The sequence below is a fragment of the Ambystoma mexicanum genome, chromosome 8 (genome assembly GCF_040938575.1).
Source record: "Ambystoma mexicanum isolate Mex_15411 chromosome 8, UKY_AmexF1_1, whole genome shotgun sequence".
Classification (NCBI taxonomy): domain Eukaryota; kingdom Metazoa; phylum Chordata; class Amphibia; order Caudata; family Ambystomatidae; genus Ambystoma; species Ambystoma mexicanum.
In genome coordinates this window covers 464,503,359-464,520,257 of record NC_090929.1, presented here as the reverse complement: position 1 = coordinate 464,520,257, position 16,899 = coordinate 464,503,359, and the positions used below count along the sequence as shown (strand labels likewise).

The 16,899-nt window shown below is 45.3% G+C and overlaps 1 protein-coding gene across 3 annotated transcripts in view; it reads right to left on the bottom strand.

The window, feature by feature from the left end:
• LOC138472085 (tyrosine-protein phosphatase non-receptor type 11-like) overlaps positions 1-16,899 on the bottom strand; it is a 532,490-nt gene that overhangs the window by 319,259 nt on the left and 196,332 nt on the right. For all 3 annotated transcript variants that reach the window (XM_069610075.1, XM_069610076.1, XM_069610077.1), the window contains exon 3: positions 2,021-2,215. In XM_069610075.1, coding sequence (XP_069466176.1) covers positions 2,021-2,215 — 195 coding nt within the window. The remainder of the gene's footprint in view (positions 1-2,020; positions 2,216-16,899) is intronic.

The following is a 16,899-nucleotide window of genomic DNA, read 5'->3' as shown; positions in this document are numbered from 1 at the left end:
TCTGTTATTTCTCAATTGGCTGTCACCCTTTTTTGACAAGCAATGTAGAATGGAAAAAGGGGATCCATTTGCGGACCCTCATCAAGGATGTCGGTTAGATCATCCTGCTCAAAGGGGAAGGTAGGTCTACTCCATCCCAAGTAATCTACAACCTTACACATGAACTGCCTATGTGATGCATCTGCATGCTCACCAGCTTCAGATTTACCAAATTCTAGCTCTGTTGAAGTGTCCACTCCACTGGCTGTTTGTAAGTGATCATAAAAATCTTTTAGCCTGGACTCCTCAGATTTAAAACTCTCAGGCACATTTGGTGTACCATACAGTAGCCCAAATGGCGCATCGTTATCCGATGGTTGATTTGCCTCAAATTGAGGTTAGTGATTTGAAGTAATCCTTTCTTGGGAAAGGAGTATAAGTCTTATCTGTAATGGGCATTGATGGTTTCAGAAATTTCAAACTCAATCCTCGAGAAGTCGTCGATATTTTTACCGAAGTCGATTTCAGCTTTGATGGTGTCGAAGATGCCATTGGTGTCGATGGCACGGCTGGCATCGATGGCGCAGCTGGCGTCAAAGGCGCAGCTGGCATCAATGCCCTCAATCTCGACTTACGGCTCTAAGGATCCTTCGATGATTTCTCATCGCGTTTAGGCCTCAGCAGCTCTCGATGAGAATCTGGCCTTCGTCCCGGGCTCATGGGCAAGTGGGATTTGGCTCGAGCCCTTTCCTTACCGGCTTTAGAAAGAGCGGTAGGAGCATGGCTTGTCGACAGTTTTTATTTCTCAAATATTTTTAGAATTTCTTACCTAAATGCTTCCCATTCGGCAGGAGTGGAGAGATTTGTGAGACATGCTAAAGTTCTGTCAGGAGAGGAATATGACGACGAAGTCGAAAGAAGGCGATCTGTGGTGCCTCTTTTCAACCTCAATGACGACGCAGGGTGGTGAGAGCCACTCCTCAACCTGGACCTTTTCACCTTCCTTCGAGGAGAGTTTCTTCGACGGGATAGTCGATGGGGATTTTTGGGGGTTTCTACCTACTGCCAATTTCCCCTTTTGCTCCTTCAGATCTTTTCCGGTCATCGGGTGGCATTTCGAGCAGACCGAGGTCTTACGCTCCACGCCGAGACACCACAAGCATACCCGATGTGGGTCAGTTATCGACATCTTTGAGCAGCAGTCGTGACACTTGTTGAACCCGGTTTTGGGGTAGTAGGTGTCGAGGATGAATACATTTTCACGAATCAACAATAGAAGCGCACCATAGTTTCTCGAAGTGTAAGCACCACCCTGTGCTGAAAATAAATTGCAGAAGCAGCTGAAGCTGGATATCAAATATCAAAGATCGAATATCAAAGATGAGTAATACGTGGGAGGACACAACCAATTTGAAATAAAACAGTAGCATTTGGGCCACAAAGGATATTGCCACAAGACAGATTTCCATAGGATACACACTTAAAGTAAATGATCTCAAATTGCAAAGTAGATGCACTGTCACCTGTCCTGAACATGTCCTTTATGTGTATATTAACTTTGGACAGCATATTGACAGGCACCGAAAATGATTTTTAACAAGGTCGACTGTTGATGTGCAGACTGTTCTGTGTAGGGTCACATGGTTAAATCCAGTTTGAAGTAATCTATAAATAAAAGGACATTTAAATACTGGACACACCACACATTTGTGGGAACCCGCTGATGGAGAGGAATCACTGATCACCAGAAGCATGAATCAGTTCAGGGGGCATGTAACAGGCACTGTGTTCAAATACTGGAAACAGTGGATGATGATGAATTGCACAAAAAGGAAAAGTGAAGAGGAGAAGAAGAGAGGAGACAGAGCCAAGAATGAGAAGAGGGAGACTAAGAGAAGACAGAAGAGGAGAGAGAAGGAAGAGAGGAGAAAGGAGAAGAGGAAAAGAGGAGGAAGAGAATAGACAGGAAGAGAAGAGAGAGAAGAGAAACGAGAAGAGAAAAACATACAGGGTGTGGTGTCAATAGCCAGGCTGGCGTTACCTCTCAGAGGTGGGATCTTGGCAGTTCAAAGGGTACTTGAGTTCAATGACATCTCCGTTCTTCTCACGTAGAAGGCCTTGCTGCTCTGTGTAATACTGCACAAGCTCCGCCAGAGTGGCAAACTTTTCACCTCCATATAGGTCATAGTAATCACCCGTATTCTGGATCTTAATGTGCGTCACCTCCTCGTTCCTCCTGCAGGGCAAGATCAGACGTTTATTAGCTAATGGATATGACAGGATCCTGTTCGAATTTAAAAAATTCCTCCACCTTGGCACTCACTCACCACATCCCCTAGCATTCAACCAAGACATCAAGCTATGTTTTCCCAGAGCCTCCAAGCACACTGAATACCATGTCAATCTATCAATAATAGGCAGTTAAAGCAGTTACTCAAATCTTATAAGTAGTAAAAAATGTAACATGCACTGGGGAAATGCAAATAGAGAGCACTTGAAAAATCAAAGTCAATGATGGAGTTCATCCATGTGTAGGTCTTAACTGCTGGAAGGGATGAAAAACAATGCTATAGTAAGAGTCTGGCATTTTTAGGAATGCATTCATGTCCAATCAGGAGAGGTTGTCGTCACCTTTAGGGTTTTACCACAAAACATACCCATGTTGGCACCAAAACACTGTCGTAGTCAACAGCCATTTTCAAGATGTAGCAGGCCCCATAACTGGTTTAGAGATTATGTCCAGGAGATGAGCCACATCTTCTCTGAACCTTATTGCGCACCCGGAGGCTGGCATTGATATATGATATGACATATGATAGGTTATTTATAACGCGCTTAATACCCAGAGGTTTCTAAGCACAGACCCGGGGATCGATTCTGTGGTGCTCCATGTCGTCTTGCTTCCAAGGTGAGCATGTTGCCCCTGAGCTATCCTCCCATTCACAAAAGTGCTCCAAAACAAAGGATGGGACATTTAGAGACTGCACAAGGATTATGAACCTACTGAGACCTCCTTTAGGAGGCAACGTTTTAAAGTGTTGCGCTAGGATCTTTAAATAGAACAAAAAAAGGAGCAGAGCAAACTCGGATTGGCAGTGCAGCACACCGTTTAGAGCATGCGTCATACAAGAGACTACAGGCTCCTGGTATCTATCTTTTCCTTGACCCAGCAGTAATTGTCCTGCATGATGGTAAAGGGTAAATGCAGACTTCCTTTTTTGACAGACTGAAATTAGGTTACAGTGCGAGTGATCCAACAACTATTAGTCTATGCATGGTATTGCGGAGGCATCGGCCAGCTGATCAAAAGATGATAGGCTAGAAAGTATCAAGACAGACCTAGACATGAAGGCGTGAAGATGAATAGTTTAATCAGGCCCTTTTTACAAGTGACTGTGCAATTCAGCTCTCTTGCTTGTGGGTTGAAACTAACTCGGGTCCGAAGCGACAGCAGAGCAGAATTCCTTGGAAATCTGCACTTCCTCTAGCAAGACAATAACTCAGCTTGCCTCTTTCAAGGGGAGGAACTACCCAGAGGACATATTTTCTGACATGAAAGACAGCCTCTCCAATCCCGGTCACTTGAATATCATGTACATAATAAGCGCCCCCATTCCACCTAGAGATGAGAAGCTAGATGACCAGCGACCCTCGTACCACTTTAGTACAGGAGGGCATTAGGAAAGGATAGAAGAATCCTTTTGATGTAAACATCCTATAGCTTGGCCATGAGACACTCAAGTGCCCTTAAAGGCCAGTTGCAGGTCATTACAGGAAAGACCCTCAAAAGAGCACCAGCGCAACGTAGCCACCTCCCACCTAGGTCTTAAAAGGTTGAGCTTCTGGATTGGGTGCATGATTGCAACAAAGAAAAAAGAACGTTGCCCCGGCCCCTGCACGCTTTGGAAGACTGGAGAACAGGGTATTCCAGTGTATGTTGCATGTTTCTAGAGGGGTCGTGGAAACCCAGCTTTGAAGCCTCCTCAACCAGCCTTGACCCACAAGAACTCCACACTAATGTCCGGACAGTTGGAGCCTAGACCCTGATAGTACAGCTGGACTTCAGAGTCAGCAAAGCCCTACGCTGTGGTGCTTCGAGGTCTGCTGAGATGCGAAGCCCTTCATTGGTGCCAAACACTGAAATCTACCAGTTCAAACAATCCAGGAATATTACTCCTCTAAAGCCATCCCTGCCTGGAGAAACCAGGCAGCTAAACAGCCTTGCACAGAACCAACCTGATAGACCAACTTGTACACACTGCCAACCCATCTTGCAGAGCTTGCCAGTCCCCCTCTGCCCCATTTCCATTTCCAGCTTCAAGCCAAAGATGACAACAGAATTCGGGAGGATGAGAACCCTGTCCAGGTGTTCCTTTTCCACCGTGCCCATTTGATATGGCACATATGACTTGCATTAACAAATGGAACTACCCATTTTCAAAATCTTCCAGGTCTTGGATGACTAAATTGCTATCCTACTTGTGGCATTTAAAATATGTCCTTGTTTGGGCATTCTGAAGATTGGTGGCCATGTGCCCACCTAGAGGGCTTGTGGGGTGAAAAGTTTAGCTCTTGGAAGCTGGTAGCTCCACAACAGTGTAGTTTGATCGAGCCCATAGAAAACTGCTTTGTGGGTTCTGACCACAGGCTGATCTGCTCATAATGTTCCTTCACAAGCACCCTCTATCAACCTCCTCCCTCTGCCCATTCACTCACCTAGGTGCACCCAGTCAGAAATGCCTGCAATTAATCTTATTCCAAGTTGTGGTTGTGGCCTGAAAGCAAGGACTGGCCCATAAGCAGCTGTTGAACAAGCACCACAACACCCTCCACAAGGAACTGCTCTGGGTAAGCCCAAACTGAGAGCCCTTATATGTCCCACAGTACTACACATAAGTGCTGGGAAGATAAATATCCCTGCTGTGCAATGAGTTTTGGGGGGTGGCTTGGAGTCAGGAATATTGACGTTTAGTTTCCCCATTGTGCACTTTTTTCTCTTGCACATATTCATTCTCTATGCCAGTTTTTTTTAAAGTTTCTCCCACCCACTGAGCCGAATTGAGATGTACTCATTGTTCTTGTGAATTTTAAAAACGTATACTCCAATAATATAATGAATCATGCAGTTTTTGCATGAATTTGGCCAGACTCTGCATTGTTACCTCTTTTTGGTGCATTGTTCCCCATGCCACCATGCATCTCATACCCTGTATTTTTTTTTTACATTAGCGATGTCATTTCAAACAGAAAAGGCACCACAGAAGCAAGAGATGACAGAGGCAGTCCCTACACAGAGCGCTTTAAAAATAGAGAGTGAATTTTGGGCCTCATTACGAGTCTGGTGGCACCACGCTGGTGCTATCGGTGGGATTCCTGCCTCGGCTCATAACACTGTTTCCACCGCCTGAGATCCCGGTGCCACCAGAACATTACAAGTCCCGGCAGCCCGGGATATTGGTGGCGCAAAGTGTAGGTCCCCATTCGCATGGGAATGGAGACACAGAAGCACCGGCAACGTTGCTAATGGTGCTTCAGTGACAACTCTGCCTACCGGGGTCGTTGCACCCGGCAAGTCAGACCTGCCAGGCACAACCACCCAGGAATGCAGAGTTGTAGTGTAGCGGTCCGGAAAGGGTGCTGGTACAGTGCCACCGGCACCCTTATTTCCAGACCGCCACACTTGTAATGAAGCCGGGTCTGAGTAAGAGTGAACCAGTTGATGTAGGGGGATAGAACGAGACATTGAATGTGGACAGAGATGAAGCACAGATAAAGAAGATATACATCAAGGGCCTAGCGTAATGCCAAAACAGAATGGACCTACATATTTACATTAATGACATGTGTGCAACTTTGTCGGGAGGGATAGGATAGGTTTAGTTGGTGAGAGGCAGTGAGGGTCAGACTCTCCTTTGCAAAAATAAGTAGAGCTCAAGTCTGACTTTAAACTGTTTTACTGATGGGCTGGTTGTACTTTATTGATAGGGGGGTGCACTGCATTGGAGAGTGGCAAATTGATGATGGTGTGGGAGGAGGCACAAGGGGGTGGGGGATGGAAAGGTTAAGGGCAGGAGGATTGCAGAGTTTAAGAGGGAAAGAAGAGGGATTTGTACCCAAGGTAAAGCAGGGCAAGGCCCTGGATACATTTGTAGACAAGGAGTAGGACATTTAAAGAGCGATTTTGCATGGAGAGGCTTCCAGCATGGTATTAGTTTGCAGAGGTGGGAGTACTTGGTAGGCCAGAGAGGATGTGTGTAGTTTAGTTGAAAAATGTGTTTAAGGGACAGAAGGAGTAGAGGGTAATACCAAGGAAAAAGCTCAGACAATCACACCTGCCGAGGGTAGATGTTCGTGTTTGTCGAGTGGTGTATGAAGTGGGGGCAGATTTTCCTTACTGGGATGTTCGGGTTCGTAACAGAACAGCTCCTTTACTGCCAGGTAGACTGGCAACCTACGTCAGAACGCTAATACATATTACACACACTCACCCCATATCACTACATTGATCATACCTGGTCCATGGCACATATTCAAAACCGCTATATAGCTGGGTCGGTCACTCCGCTCTGTGCCCAGATTCAAACAATGACAGGAATGCCATAGCAAGATGCCCACCAGGAGTAGACGTACACGATCGTACCTGTTCTGCGTGTATGCACATAAAGACATAAGGTGAATAAGACCTCAGTGTCTTGCAACTACTCCAGTATCCGAACAACTCAGTGAAATCTTAGTCATGAGTTAATAATCATTAGTCAGGTAAGCTTGAAATAATAGTATATTGTTCGTCCTGGTGCATCATCCTCCCTTTAATTTATATCATTCCATTTTCTCTAGAGGGTCCATGCTAGAAGAGTCAAGAGAAGACCCCTTGTTTGGTTCTCTTATGTTTGAGAGCAAAACTATGATCTGTTCTGGCACTGCAGTGAGACAGGATCATGATGGACTTGGATAACTATCAAATTTCCATCTCCCCCACAACAGGAATGTGTGCCCAAAGCTTGGGACACTCTTTACTGTGAAGCAACAGGAAGAGTCCTTCCAGATATTTTGAGCAGGAATAAGCCGGATTGTAGGTAAGGTGCATACCTTATCGATTCTTTCTTTCTAACTATCTATGTAGGTTGGATTATTTTAGGTCATTTAATAAATATCTTCTTCTCTCACCTAATGCAACTCCTGAGCCGGTAATCTGGAATATAACTAGAAGGGGGAACTGCCATTAAGTTGCCCTTGCCCTGTTATAACTCGCATTTGCCAGTGTGGTTCAACAGTAGGTAACTTGTTACACTGCACTAGTTGACGTTACTCCGAAACTCATAAGGAAACCTTGACAGTCCATCAGCCTGACTATGGAGAAGGTTAATGCTGGCAGAATTGACACTTTCTCTGATGAAATGCTGGAGTCCTTTGTTGCTGACGAAGAGGACTCCAAGGAGAGTGTTGAGTGAAGTCAGGAGGGAAGAAGATGGAAGATGAGAGTAGGGCTGGCATTGGAAGAAGAAACAGGACTTCAGTCTTGAGGAGTATAGCATCAGGTGACGAACAGCCATCCATTGGTGGATGGTTATGAGACAATTAGAGATATGTTCAGCGATAGCAGGCGAGAAGGGGAAATTAATCTGTATGTCACCAGCAAAGAAGTGGTAGTGAAAGTCAAAGTATGTATTGATTTTGCCCCAGGAAAAAATGTAGAGATAAACAAGAGTGGACTAAGGACTGATCCTTGAGAGACTCCCATGGGAAGGGGCGTGAAGGAGGAGGTGTAAGAGATCCAAGAGGGAGGAGCAGGGAGATAAGAGGCCTTTCAATCAAGTGCAGTGTCTGTGAAGCCAGGTGAGGAGAGTATCTGAGGGAGATATGGTCCACATTGTCAAAGGTTGCTGAAAGGTGAAGTAGGATGAGGATGTAGGAGAGGTGTGATGAATCCAGTGGAGTCATCACGAATTCCCCCGGCGGTGACCTCCTCCAATTGTGCCTGGGGACAGCAGCCGCTACCTGATCCTGACCCTGGGTTCGGCTTTATGAGGGAGGATCACATGGGAGGAGAGAGACAACTACCGAGGAGATCTTGTGACTTCACTGGACGAGATGCAGTATTCCTCCCTTTCTCCTGAGGAAGACCATCTGATGCCCAACACCTTAATGGCATTTTGGTTCCCCTTGTAGAGGCAGTGATGAAACCGCTTCTAATTTTTCCTTAGGTAAAAATTTCATCATTGACCTAAAAAACACACAGCTCCAACAGAGCTTTACCTGCTTCTAATACACTTTTGTATGAAGAGGTCTGCTCATGTAAACCTACTGAAGAGAATAACTTAAATGCTATATTTCCAATGACATCTATGGACTCCAAACTCCCATAATCCCTAAAGTACTGATACGAGGAGGATGAAGGAGTATATACAAGGTAATGGAAGCTTGACGCTCAATGCGCAGACTGGTTCTACAGAAATAGTATGCAAGGAATATTTAAAGCTGGGAACCGCAGTACAGCTATAACAAGGGGGGTTGTCCTGCCCTCTATCGATCACGGGGGTGCGCAGGGTAAGTTCAGTGCACACTGGTTTTAGACCCTTACGGGTAACCTGGTAATTTGGGCAACCGTAGAGAGAACCAGCATTCTTGCTGCTGTCAAACCGATGTCTCCGATACACTGTTTATGTACAAAATTCCAATTCTTTTATACACAAAGTTGCAGCTTTTTATTAATTAGCTGATGCTTATTTTCTTTGTACGCAGCACTTTAGGAGACTTTTTTATATATATATATGGCAGTCTGTAATGTCCATTGTGAAATACAAAAACATAATTAAACAATCACTGTGACATCGATATAAAAGTGCATCGCATGGTAAGACAAGTATTCATGCATACATTTTGAACTGGCAATTTGTAAGAAAAGCTGTTCAATGCCAATGGATATAGAAAACACAGAATGAAAATGCAAAAAGGAGGAGGAGACGTTGGGAATCAGTCTCCTATGCCCGGCTGTTGTCTGACCTCATATTTGGGCAACCGCAGTACAGGCAGAGGCAGCTCAAGAGAAGACATCGGCTCTAGAGAGAAGGCTTTCAAGTGTGGGAGACATGTACGGGTGTGGCGTAGCAAAGGAGTCTGCAGAAGCAGTTGGAGGAAAGCAGAGCAAGATCAGGAAGTACTGTGGAGATGCAGGGAACCACAAAAGAGTTCCTGGGCACTCGGCAGCTCGACAAAGCACTGTTCTCCAGACTGGGACCTGCACGGAAGCAGGCGAGTGACTGCAGATCTGCAAGGAAAGCCGAAAGGACGCCTGCAGCATCCAGAATGGGAAGCAAGCCGCAGAGCCCCACTGTAGAAGCACAAGCAGGACAAGAGATGCTGGACAGAACCGATGAGTCCACCCAAAGCAAGTGGGGACCCCGGGCATTCTGGCAACTGCACCAACGACATTTTTAACTTATGGATAGCGAGAATCGAAGAAGTTTGTTTGAATGCAGAAAGGGCAAATTACAGAGTCAAGCTCCAAAGAGATACAAGTGCATAAGATCCAAGTGTGGGGCAAAGTTTGAACAAATTACGGCATACAAATATACCGAACACACCACGGTATATACAGTTTTGGTGATAGAGGAACTATGAACTGCATATGAAATCCTGGCAGGGGAGTATACCAGACAAAGGAAATCACAAGAGAAGTCCTGGCAGAGGATTATACGAGGAAAGTGAAACTACAAGAGATGTCCTGGCAGGGGAGTATACCAGGCGAGTTGCAAAGCTACAAGGAAAACTACAGAAGAACAGTGTTCGTTAAATAAAAGGATATACTTGTGTTGAAGAAAGATTGTTGCCTAAAAGGAACATTGTTAATCAAGGAAAACCACAAAAGGGAACGGTTAGCAAAAGAGACATTGCCATCCATTTCGAATCCAGGGGAAGGGAGCCACCCTATCGGTCCAAAGCCTTTTCACCTTTGGAGAACATTTTTGTTAGTGATTCTAATCTTTCAGTGTGAACACCGTTTTGCCAATACCAGGTTGAAGACATTTCCTTGCACACTTTATTATTCTTTTGTTTATAGTGCGAGGGTCAGGATATGACGTTTTGGACACAAGGACAGTGTTATAAAGTATTCATGCGATGACGATAGTTATGGTTTAACTATAAGTTTATTTCTTAGAGCCCCCAGGCGGTGGCAAAACCCGTCGAAATTGGCTCTCTGACCGACATGAGTTCTGGAACCAGGGTTTGGTTCCAGAACCATGCTAGCCAGAGCGCTGCTCTTACATCACATCATATAGCATAGATGAATACAAAACCTAAACATACATAACATATCCCCTTCTAATTACAATAAGATTTGAGGAACATAATAAGAGAAAAGCAAAAACGAGCTAAATAAGAAAAGGAAAATAAAACTGGAGAGAAGGAATGAGAAAACAACCACAATAACAATTATAATAGAATTTCTTAAAAAGGATAAAGATCCACCACAGGACATCTCACAATGGTGAAACAGGTGAAAGATTTGAAACACCATCATTGCAGAATTTAACAAGGTGTACAATCCGGAGTGCACTGGCTAATAATAAATAAAACATTTTTCGAAATTCTGAATTATTCTTCTGTTTTCCTTGACATGCTATCTCCCTCTAAACAGTCTTTGGGTCTAATGCTTGAATCTTGTGACATCTTCTGACTGCCATCTTCCTCCAATCGATTGTGCCGCTCTGCCAATATCACATCACCACACAACCATCTTTTGCCATCTTCACGTAACACAGACTTCCCAGAAGAGGTTATGACTCTCTGAGGAGACCTACATTTTCATTCTCCTTTTAACACCCACCTATGCTCCTTTACACAAACCCAGTCGCCATCTTTAATCTTGCTCAGATATACTTTTTTTATTGGTATCATAATACTTTTTTACTTTGCTTGTCTTTCCTTTGCTCTTCTTAATATGTCACCAATATCAATTTGCTTATGGGAGTTCGTAATCAACCAAGCATGTCTCAGTCTATTTGACGCCGGCCTTCCCCTCATCATTGTGAACGGCTCCTCTTCAGTTACTGAGTGTGGGGTCATCCTATATGTGTTGAGAGATTCCCTTAAGGTGTCTTTCCACAGTAAAACATTAGCAATGGCCAGCTGAATTATGCTTTTAACAAATCCATTCATCCTCTCAACAAGGCCATTGCCCATGGGATGGTATTAAGAGGTGGTTCTATGCTCAATGGCTCTCTCTTTCATGAATGACTGCACTTCCGTTGACATAAATTGCACTCTGTTGTCGGACACCATTTCCAAAGGGTCTCCTTCCCAATTAACCACTTATTCTATAATCCTTACTATTTTCCTTGCAGTGACTGATCCTTCAACAATGCCCTACTCAACCCATTTGGATGTATAATCCACCAGAGCAATGATGTGAATATTTTGTGTATCCAAATTTTCGTACGGTCCAGTAATGTCAATCGCTAATTTAGTCCAGACTCTTTCAGGAACCACAACTGGCTGTAGTGGTGTAGCTCTCACATTTTTACCTTTTTAACAGCGTATGCTGAACATTTTTTGACTACCTCTTGCATTTCCTTCCACATACCTGGCCACCAATAGTTCTCTCTCACCCTCCTCTTGGCGAGATTCCTTCCTACATTTCCTTCATGAGCCAGATCTACTATTCTACGTCTCAAATCCACAGGTGTTATGATCCGAGCCCCTCTATAAACACACATAGAATCAGTTGATAATTCATCTTTTATCGGAAGGTATGTTCTGAGTCTCTGATCAGTTTCATTCCACTCATTTTGAACAGCTCGTCTTAGGTGCTCTTGATCTTCAGACATAGACTTTGCCCATTCATCCTTTGATATACTTGGCTTTGCATATGCAATGATGTTTTCTACACTCTGGTCATTACAGGATTCTTCAGAATATTCACCACAGTTCCAAGAAAATCTTGAGAAACAATCTGCCACTGCATTGGACTTTCCAGAAATGTATCTCACACAAACATTTTACTGCACGATATCAAGTATCCACCTTCTTATCCTAGGAGATACTAGATGTGGGCTCTTGGAATTTAGCACATGGATCAAAGGCGTATGACCTGCTGTTTTTTGCACAATTGGTAAACCCCATATCAGACTTCTGAAGTGCTCCAAGATCCATTTCACACCTAAAGCCTCCCTTTCAATTGTGGCGTAGTTCATCTCTGCTCCCTTTAGTATACCGTCATTGCTGAGATAAGTATATCGTCCTGGAAACAGTAAACACCTTTGAGACCCCCCCCCCAAATAAATGGTTCATGAGTCTTTGAAATACTGTAGCTGCTGAGGCTAATCCAAAAAGGCATCCTCTTATACCTGCCTGAATGCCCCCATGTGTGTGACAAAAGACATGTCTTCCATGTCCGATTCAAGCAAGGAAGAATGTTACTGCAGGATGTCATTCATCACATCCCATCCTCGTCGGCAATTGTTATAAAGTATTCATGCGATCACGATAGTAATGGTTTAACTATACGTTTATTTCTTAGAGCCCCCAGGCGGTGGCACAATTCGTCGAAATGGCTCTCTGACCGACATGAGTTCTGGAACCAGAACCATGCCCGCCAGAACGCCACTCTTAGATCACATCATATAGTATAGTATAGATAAATGCAAAACCTAAACATACCTAACAGACGGCTTTTCAGTTATTGACATCCTGACACAGACAGATCCTTGGTTTTTGTTTATAGGTAGGGAACCTCCTCTTTAGCATAGGGTCAGAACGGCATTATTCCAACCCTTTTACATTTGAAGAGAGGTATTTAAGCAAGAACATGACAACTTTGTGTCAGACTTTCATTTCTGACCCCTGAGGTTGGAACGCTGGAAACATGGGTGAGAGTAGTTTCAATGGAGAGTTTGCTCTGGAAAACTGATTGGTGGGGATCACAGAGTAAGTAATCCTCAAGGCACTTAATTAGGCCATATGCCCCGAGATTGCGGGCCATTACCACATAAGGTAATGCCCCCTGGGCCCATAGCTACATAGCAGTAATGGCCCGCAGTCTCGGGGCATATTGCCATTAGTACCCCGGCCTGTAAGACCAGGGTACTAATGGGTTTTTTTCCCGGCTGCGAGGCGGGTAACGTTTCGCAGCAAAAAAAAAAAAAAAAGTATAAAATATTGACGCAGCGGACAGAAAAACAGTCAGTTTTCACTTTCTGTGGTGGCCATAGTAAACAGAAAAAATGTCCACCATGGAAAGGCAGAAGGGACTAAACATAGTCCCTTCTGCCTTTCCATGCTGGTCTGAAAGAAAAACAAAATTAATAATGAGGACCGCAGCGGGGGGCACGCATGGACAGATGTGAGTGGGTTTACCATGAGGTAAGGCTCGCAAATGCACCAATCGGTGCGTTCGTTTCCTTCAAAATAACCTGCAATGGGTGCTAATGCAGTTTAGTACAACTCTCTTGGATTCTGGAATGACACGGCAGGAAATACACAGGTCTGCAGAAAGACTAATTGTTACGTCAGCAGTGGGTTTATTAATTGTGAGGAGTACAGCTATTTTGTAGCAGGCAAAGAAGATGTATTTGAAGAGGGAGGAAAGGTGGAGGTGGTGGCTGGTGCAAGCTTTTTAACGGTTTGTGATGCTAAGGGGGCCCAATGGGAGCATAGGATTGCTTAGCTGATCGGTGGATGGGTAAGAGATCAGTGGAAGAGTTCTGTTTTTTTGGAAGGGGTTGTGAGGAAAGCATAGCCTAGACTCCAGAGGGTGTTAGACAATTTGAGGGACTGTGAGTGCAGTGAGGGTATACGGTCAAGGTAATAGAAGAAATTGGCAAAGTCAAGAGCAAATGTGACAGCAAGGAAAGGGGCTTTGTAGGTAGTGATAACAGCAGAGTGCGATCCTGGTGCCAGCGGCATAGGTGGAGATCCATGGTCATCTTCAGCGGATGGAGGACTGTGGAAACGTATGTTGTTGGAGAGAGAAAGGAAAACAAAGCAAGTAGGATAAATGATAGTTGGAGGTAACTAAGAAGCACGTTGCAGAACTAGGAACATTGAGTTTGACGTGGCGGGCAAGCAGAGGAGAGAGGGCTTGAAAGGAGGACTTGACTCATTCCATATATCAGGCCATGGAGTTAGGGTTTGAACCTCCTTCTGATAGATGAAGGAAAGGGAGAGAGTGGAGGGGGAACAAAGACGGTGAAGTGAATAAGTGAATGATAAAAAGCAGAGGTAGAGGATAGGAAGACTAGCGCGAAAGAGTTCCCATGGGTGAGGGTCAGAAGGTTAGGTAGTTGACATGAGAGTGGTTATAGAGACTGGAATCCAGATGTAACTGAAGGGCCTTTCTAATGTTGGACGGTTTGAGGTTGCCCAACAAGACCATAGGGACATCAACCGGGATTGATTCAAGCACTAGGTTTACTTCCAAGATGAGATTAAGGGCGTCAGGTGGGCAATAGTGGAGGAGAATGATAAGGTGGAGCGAGGGGTGGGTGAGAAGAACACCACATATGTTCAAAAAAACAGGTAGTAAAGTCCAAGGGGCTGATGGTGTGTTCACGGTGATCATTAGGCCAACACCTTTTTAATGTGAGTCGATAGAAGTGAGAAAAGGAGGCAAAGTCGGGATGGAGGGCTGCCAAAGGGACAATGTTGTGGGGGACATACAGCTTTTGGCGACAGCCGTTACATAGAGTTTGGGGTTATGGTAGTCAAGGTAGTCAGTGAAGAAATGTTTTGTTGCAGAGGGATTAGGAATTCAAGAGTCCCAAGGAGAGGATCACAGAGGGGATGGGGGCAAAGATAGAGGAGTGGAGAACGGAGGGAACAGAGCTAGAGCCTGCACGTGCAATATAGGGGAGGTGGAATGGTGTAGGCATGGGCCGAAGAGTTAGAGAGGACAGTTAGGAGAAATAAGATGGAAAGGAGCATTAGGCGGTGAAAGGAGTAGGAGTGTAGTAGGAAGGGTGGCGAGAGGAGATCCGGGACACTTGGCCAGGGCAAAGACCCACCCCGCGAACTGTTAGGTGCCAGCCCGTTGCTGACACCACACAACTTGCACATGACGACCCGGATGTGCCAAGACGGTGCGAGGGCACTCAAGCGCCGCAACTGGAAAGCGGCTTCTGAGCACAGTTACCTGTTTTTGGTGAAGTGTTACCAGTTAACTGCAGATGTTAGGTGCAATCTCTTGAGCTTGAACTGTTTCTTGAAATGTTATATGGTCTTCACAGAACGTTTGGTACTGTGCTTGGGGGCGCCTGACCAGGGAATTGGCAGAATGAAAGAGCTGCGAAAGGATGTGGCGGGGAGCAGCTGGGGCTGGGAAAAGGGGCGCAAGGCAAGAGAACTGTGCTAGATGGAGATGGAGGCTGACATAAGAGTAATGACATGGAATGTCAGAGGGATGGGCACTTTATGCGCAGAAATAGAATAAAGTCCTACCTGAGGAGGAAGAAAGTCTCTATAGCAATGTTGCAAGAAGCCCACCTCACTGCTGAAGGCAACAGTAAAGTGCTGGTCCATTGGGGAGGGCAAGGGTTCGGGGTACTTACTCTAAATATGCTCATGGGGTATACACATGGATAAATGATGCAGTGCCCTTCAGGCTTCTGACTAAAGAGGTGGATCCGGAGGGGAGATATCTGATACTCAGGGGGAGCCTAGAACAACAGGAAATCTGTATAGTTAACTCTTACCTCCCTAACTGTGGAACCGCTGCGTACCTGACCATGCTGGGCGCAAAGCTGGCCCCATATCGGGGATGTTTTTTCATATGGGGGTGGGAGGGTTAATTGTGTCCGTGATCCCACACTAGACGGATCTAGCCTGCCACCGCAAAAGACCAAACTGACCTAGTCAATGCTAAATGAAGTAATAAAGAACCTAGACTTGGCAGAGGTATGGAGAGAAATGCACCCTGACGACAGGGAATTTTCTTACTACTTGTCACCCCATGGGCTATACACCAGAATCGATTACCTATTAACAGAACGCACCTACCCCAAATAGTGTTGGCATCTTACCTAGGCAGATCCATCTCAGACCACTCACCAATACTCATGGAGTGGAAGATGAAGGGACCCAGACCACCCACACCGCTGTGGCGCGTGCCGACAGATAGCGCTTTCAGAGAGGAACTTAAATGCAAGATAGAGGAATACAAGAACACAAATGTGGGGAGCGTAAAGGGCTGGGACACGGTATGGGAGGCTATGAAGGTGGTGGTTAGAGGAGAAGTCATTGCTAGTGCAGGTGGTATAAAGAAGCTGCTCAGGGGTGAACTGGAAAAGGGAGAGGGGAGGATTCAAGAACTGGAGGCTTACACCCAAAAGACCAGAGAGACTGAATTGGAATTAGCGATGGTCAGAGAAGAATGCCAAAGTGCCTGGGCCAGATAATCAAAGTTTGACTACATAGCCAGGACCACCAGGGCCCATGCTGAGGGCGACTAGCCAGGTAGGCTGCTTTCATGGCTGTGCAGGAAGGAAAAACCAAAGCACCTGATCACAGTAATTAGAGACGACACAGGTGTGACAACACTCAGTCGGCAATAAACGATGTATTTAAATATTTTATTCCCAACTGTACTGCCATGAAGAGCAGGTTCCTCAGGGAACTATACAAGATACATTGGAAGAGATAGGATTGCCTTCATTGGATGCTACCCAACGAGAAATGCTGGGTGCAGAACTAACGGTTGAAGATGCGAGTGAGACGATCGAGTCGCCAGCCACTTGCAAAACCCCAGGGAGCGATGGGTTATCCCCAAACTTTCTCCCCCCAACCCCGAGTTATACAAAGCTTACAGCCCAGAACTAGCTCCGGTTCTGTTCGAAGTGTTTAGGGAAGCATATGATCAAGGGATACTACCGAGAAGTATGAGGGAGACGCTGGTTGTTCCAATCCTAAAACCAGGGAAGCCTGTGG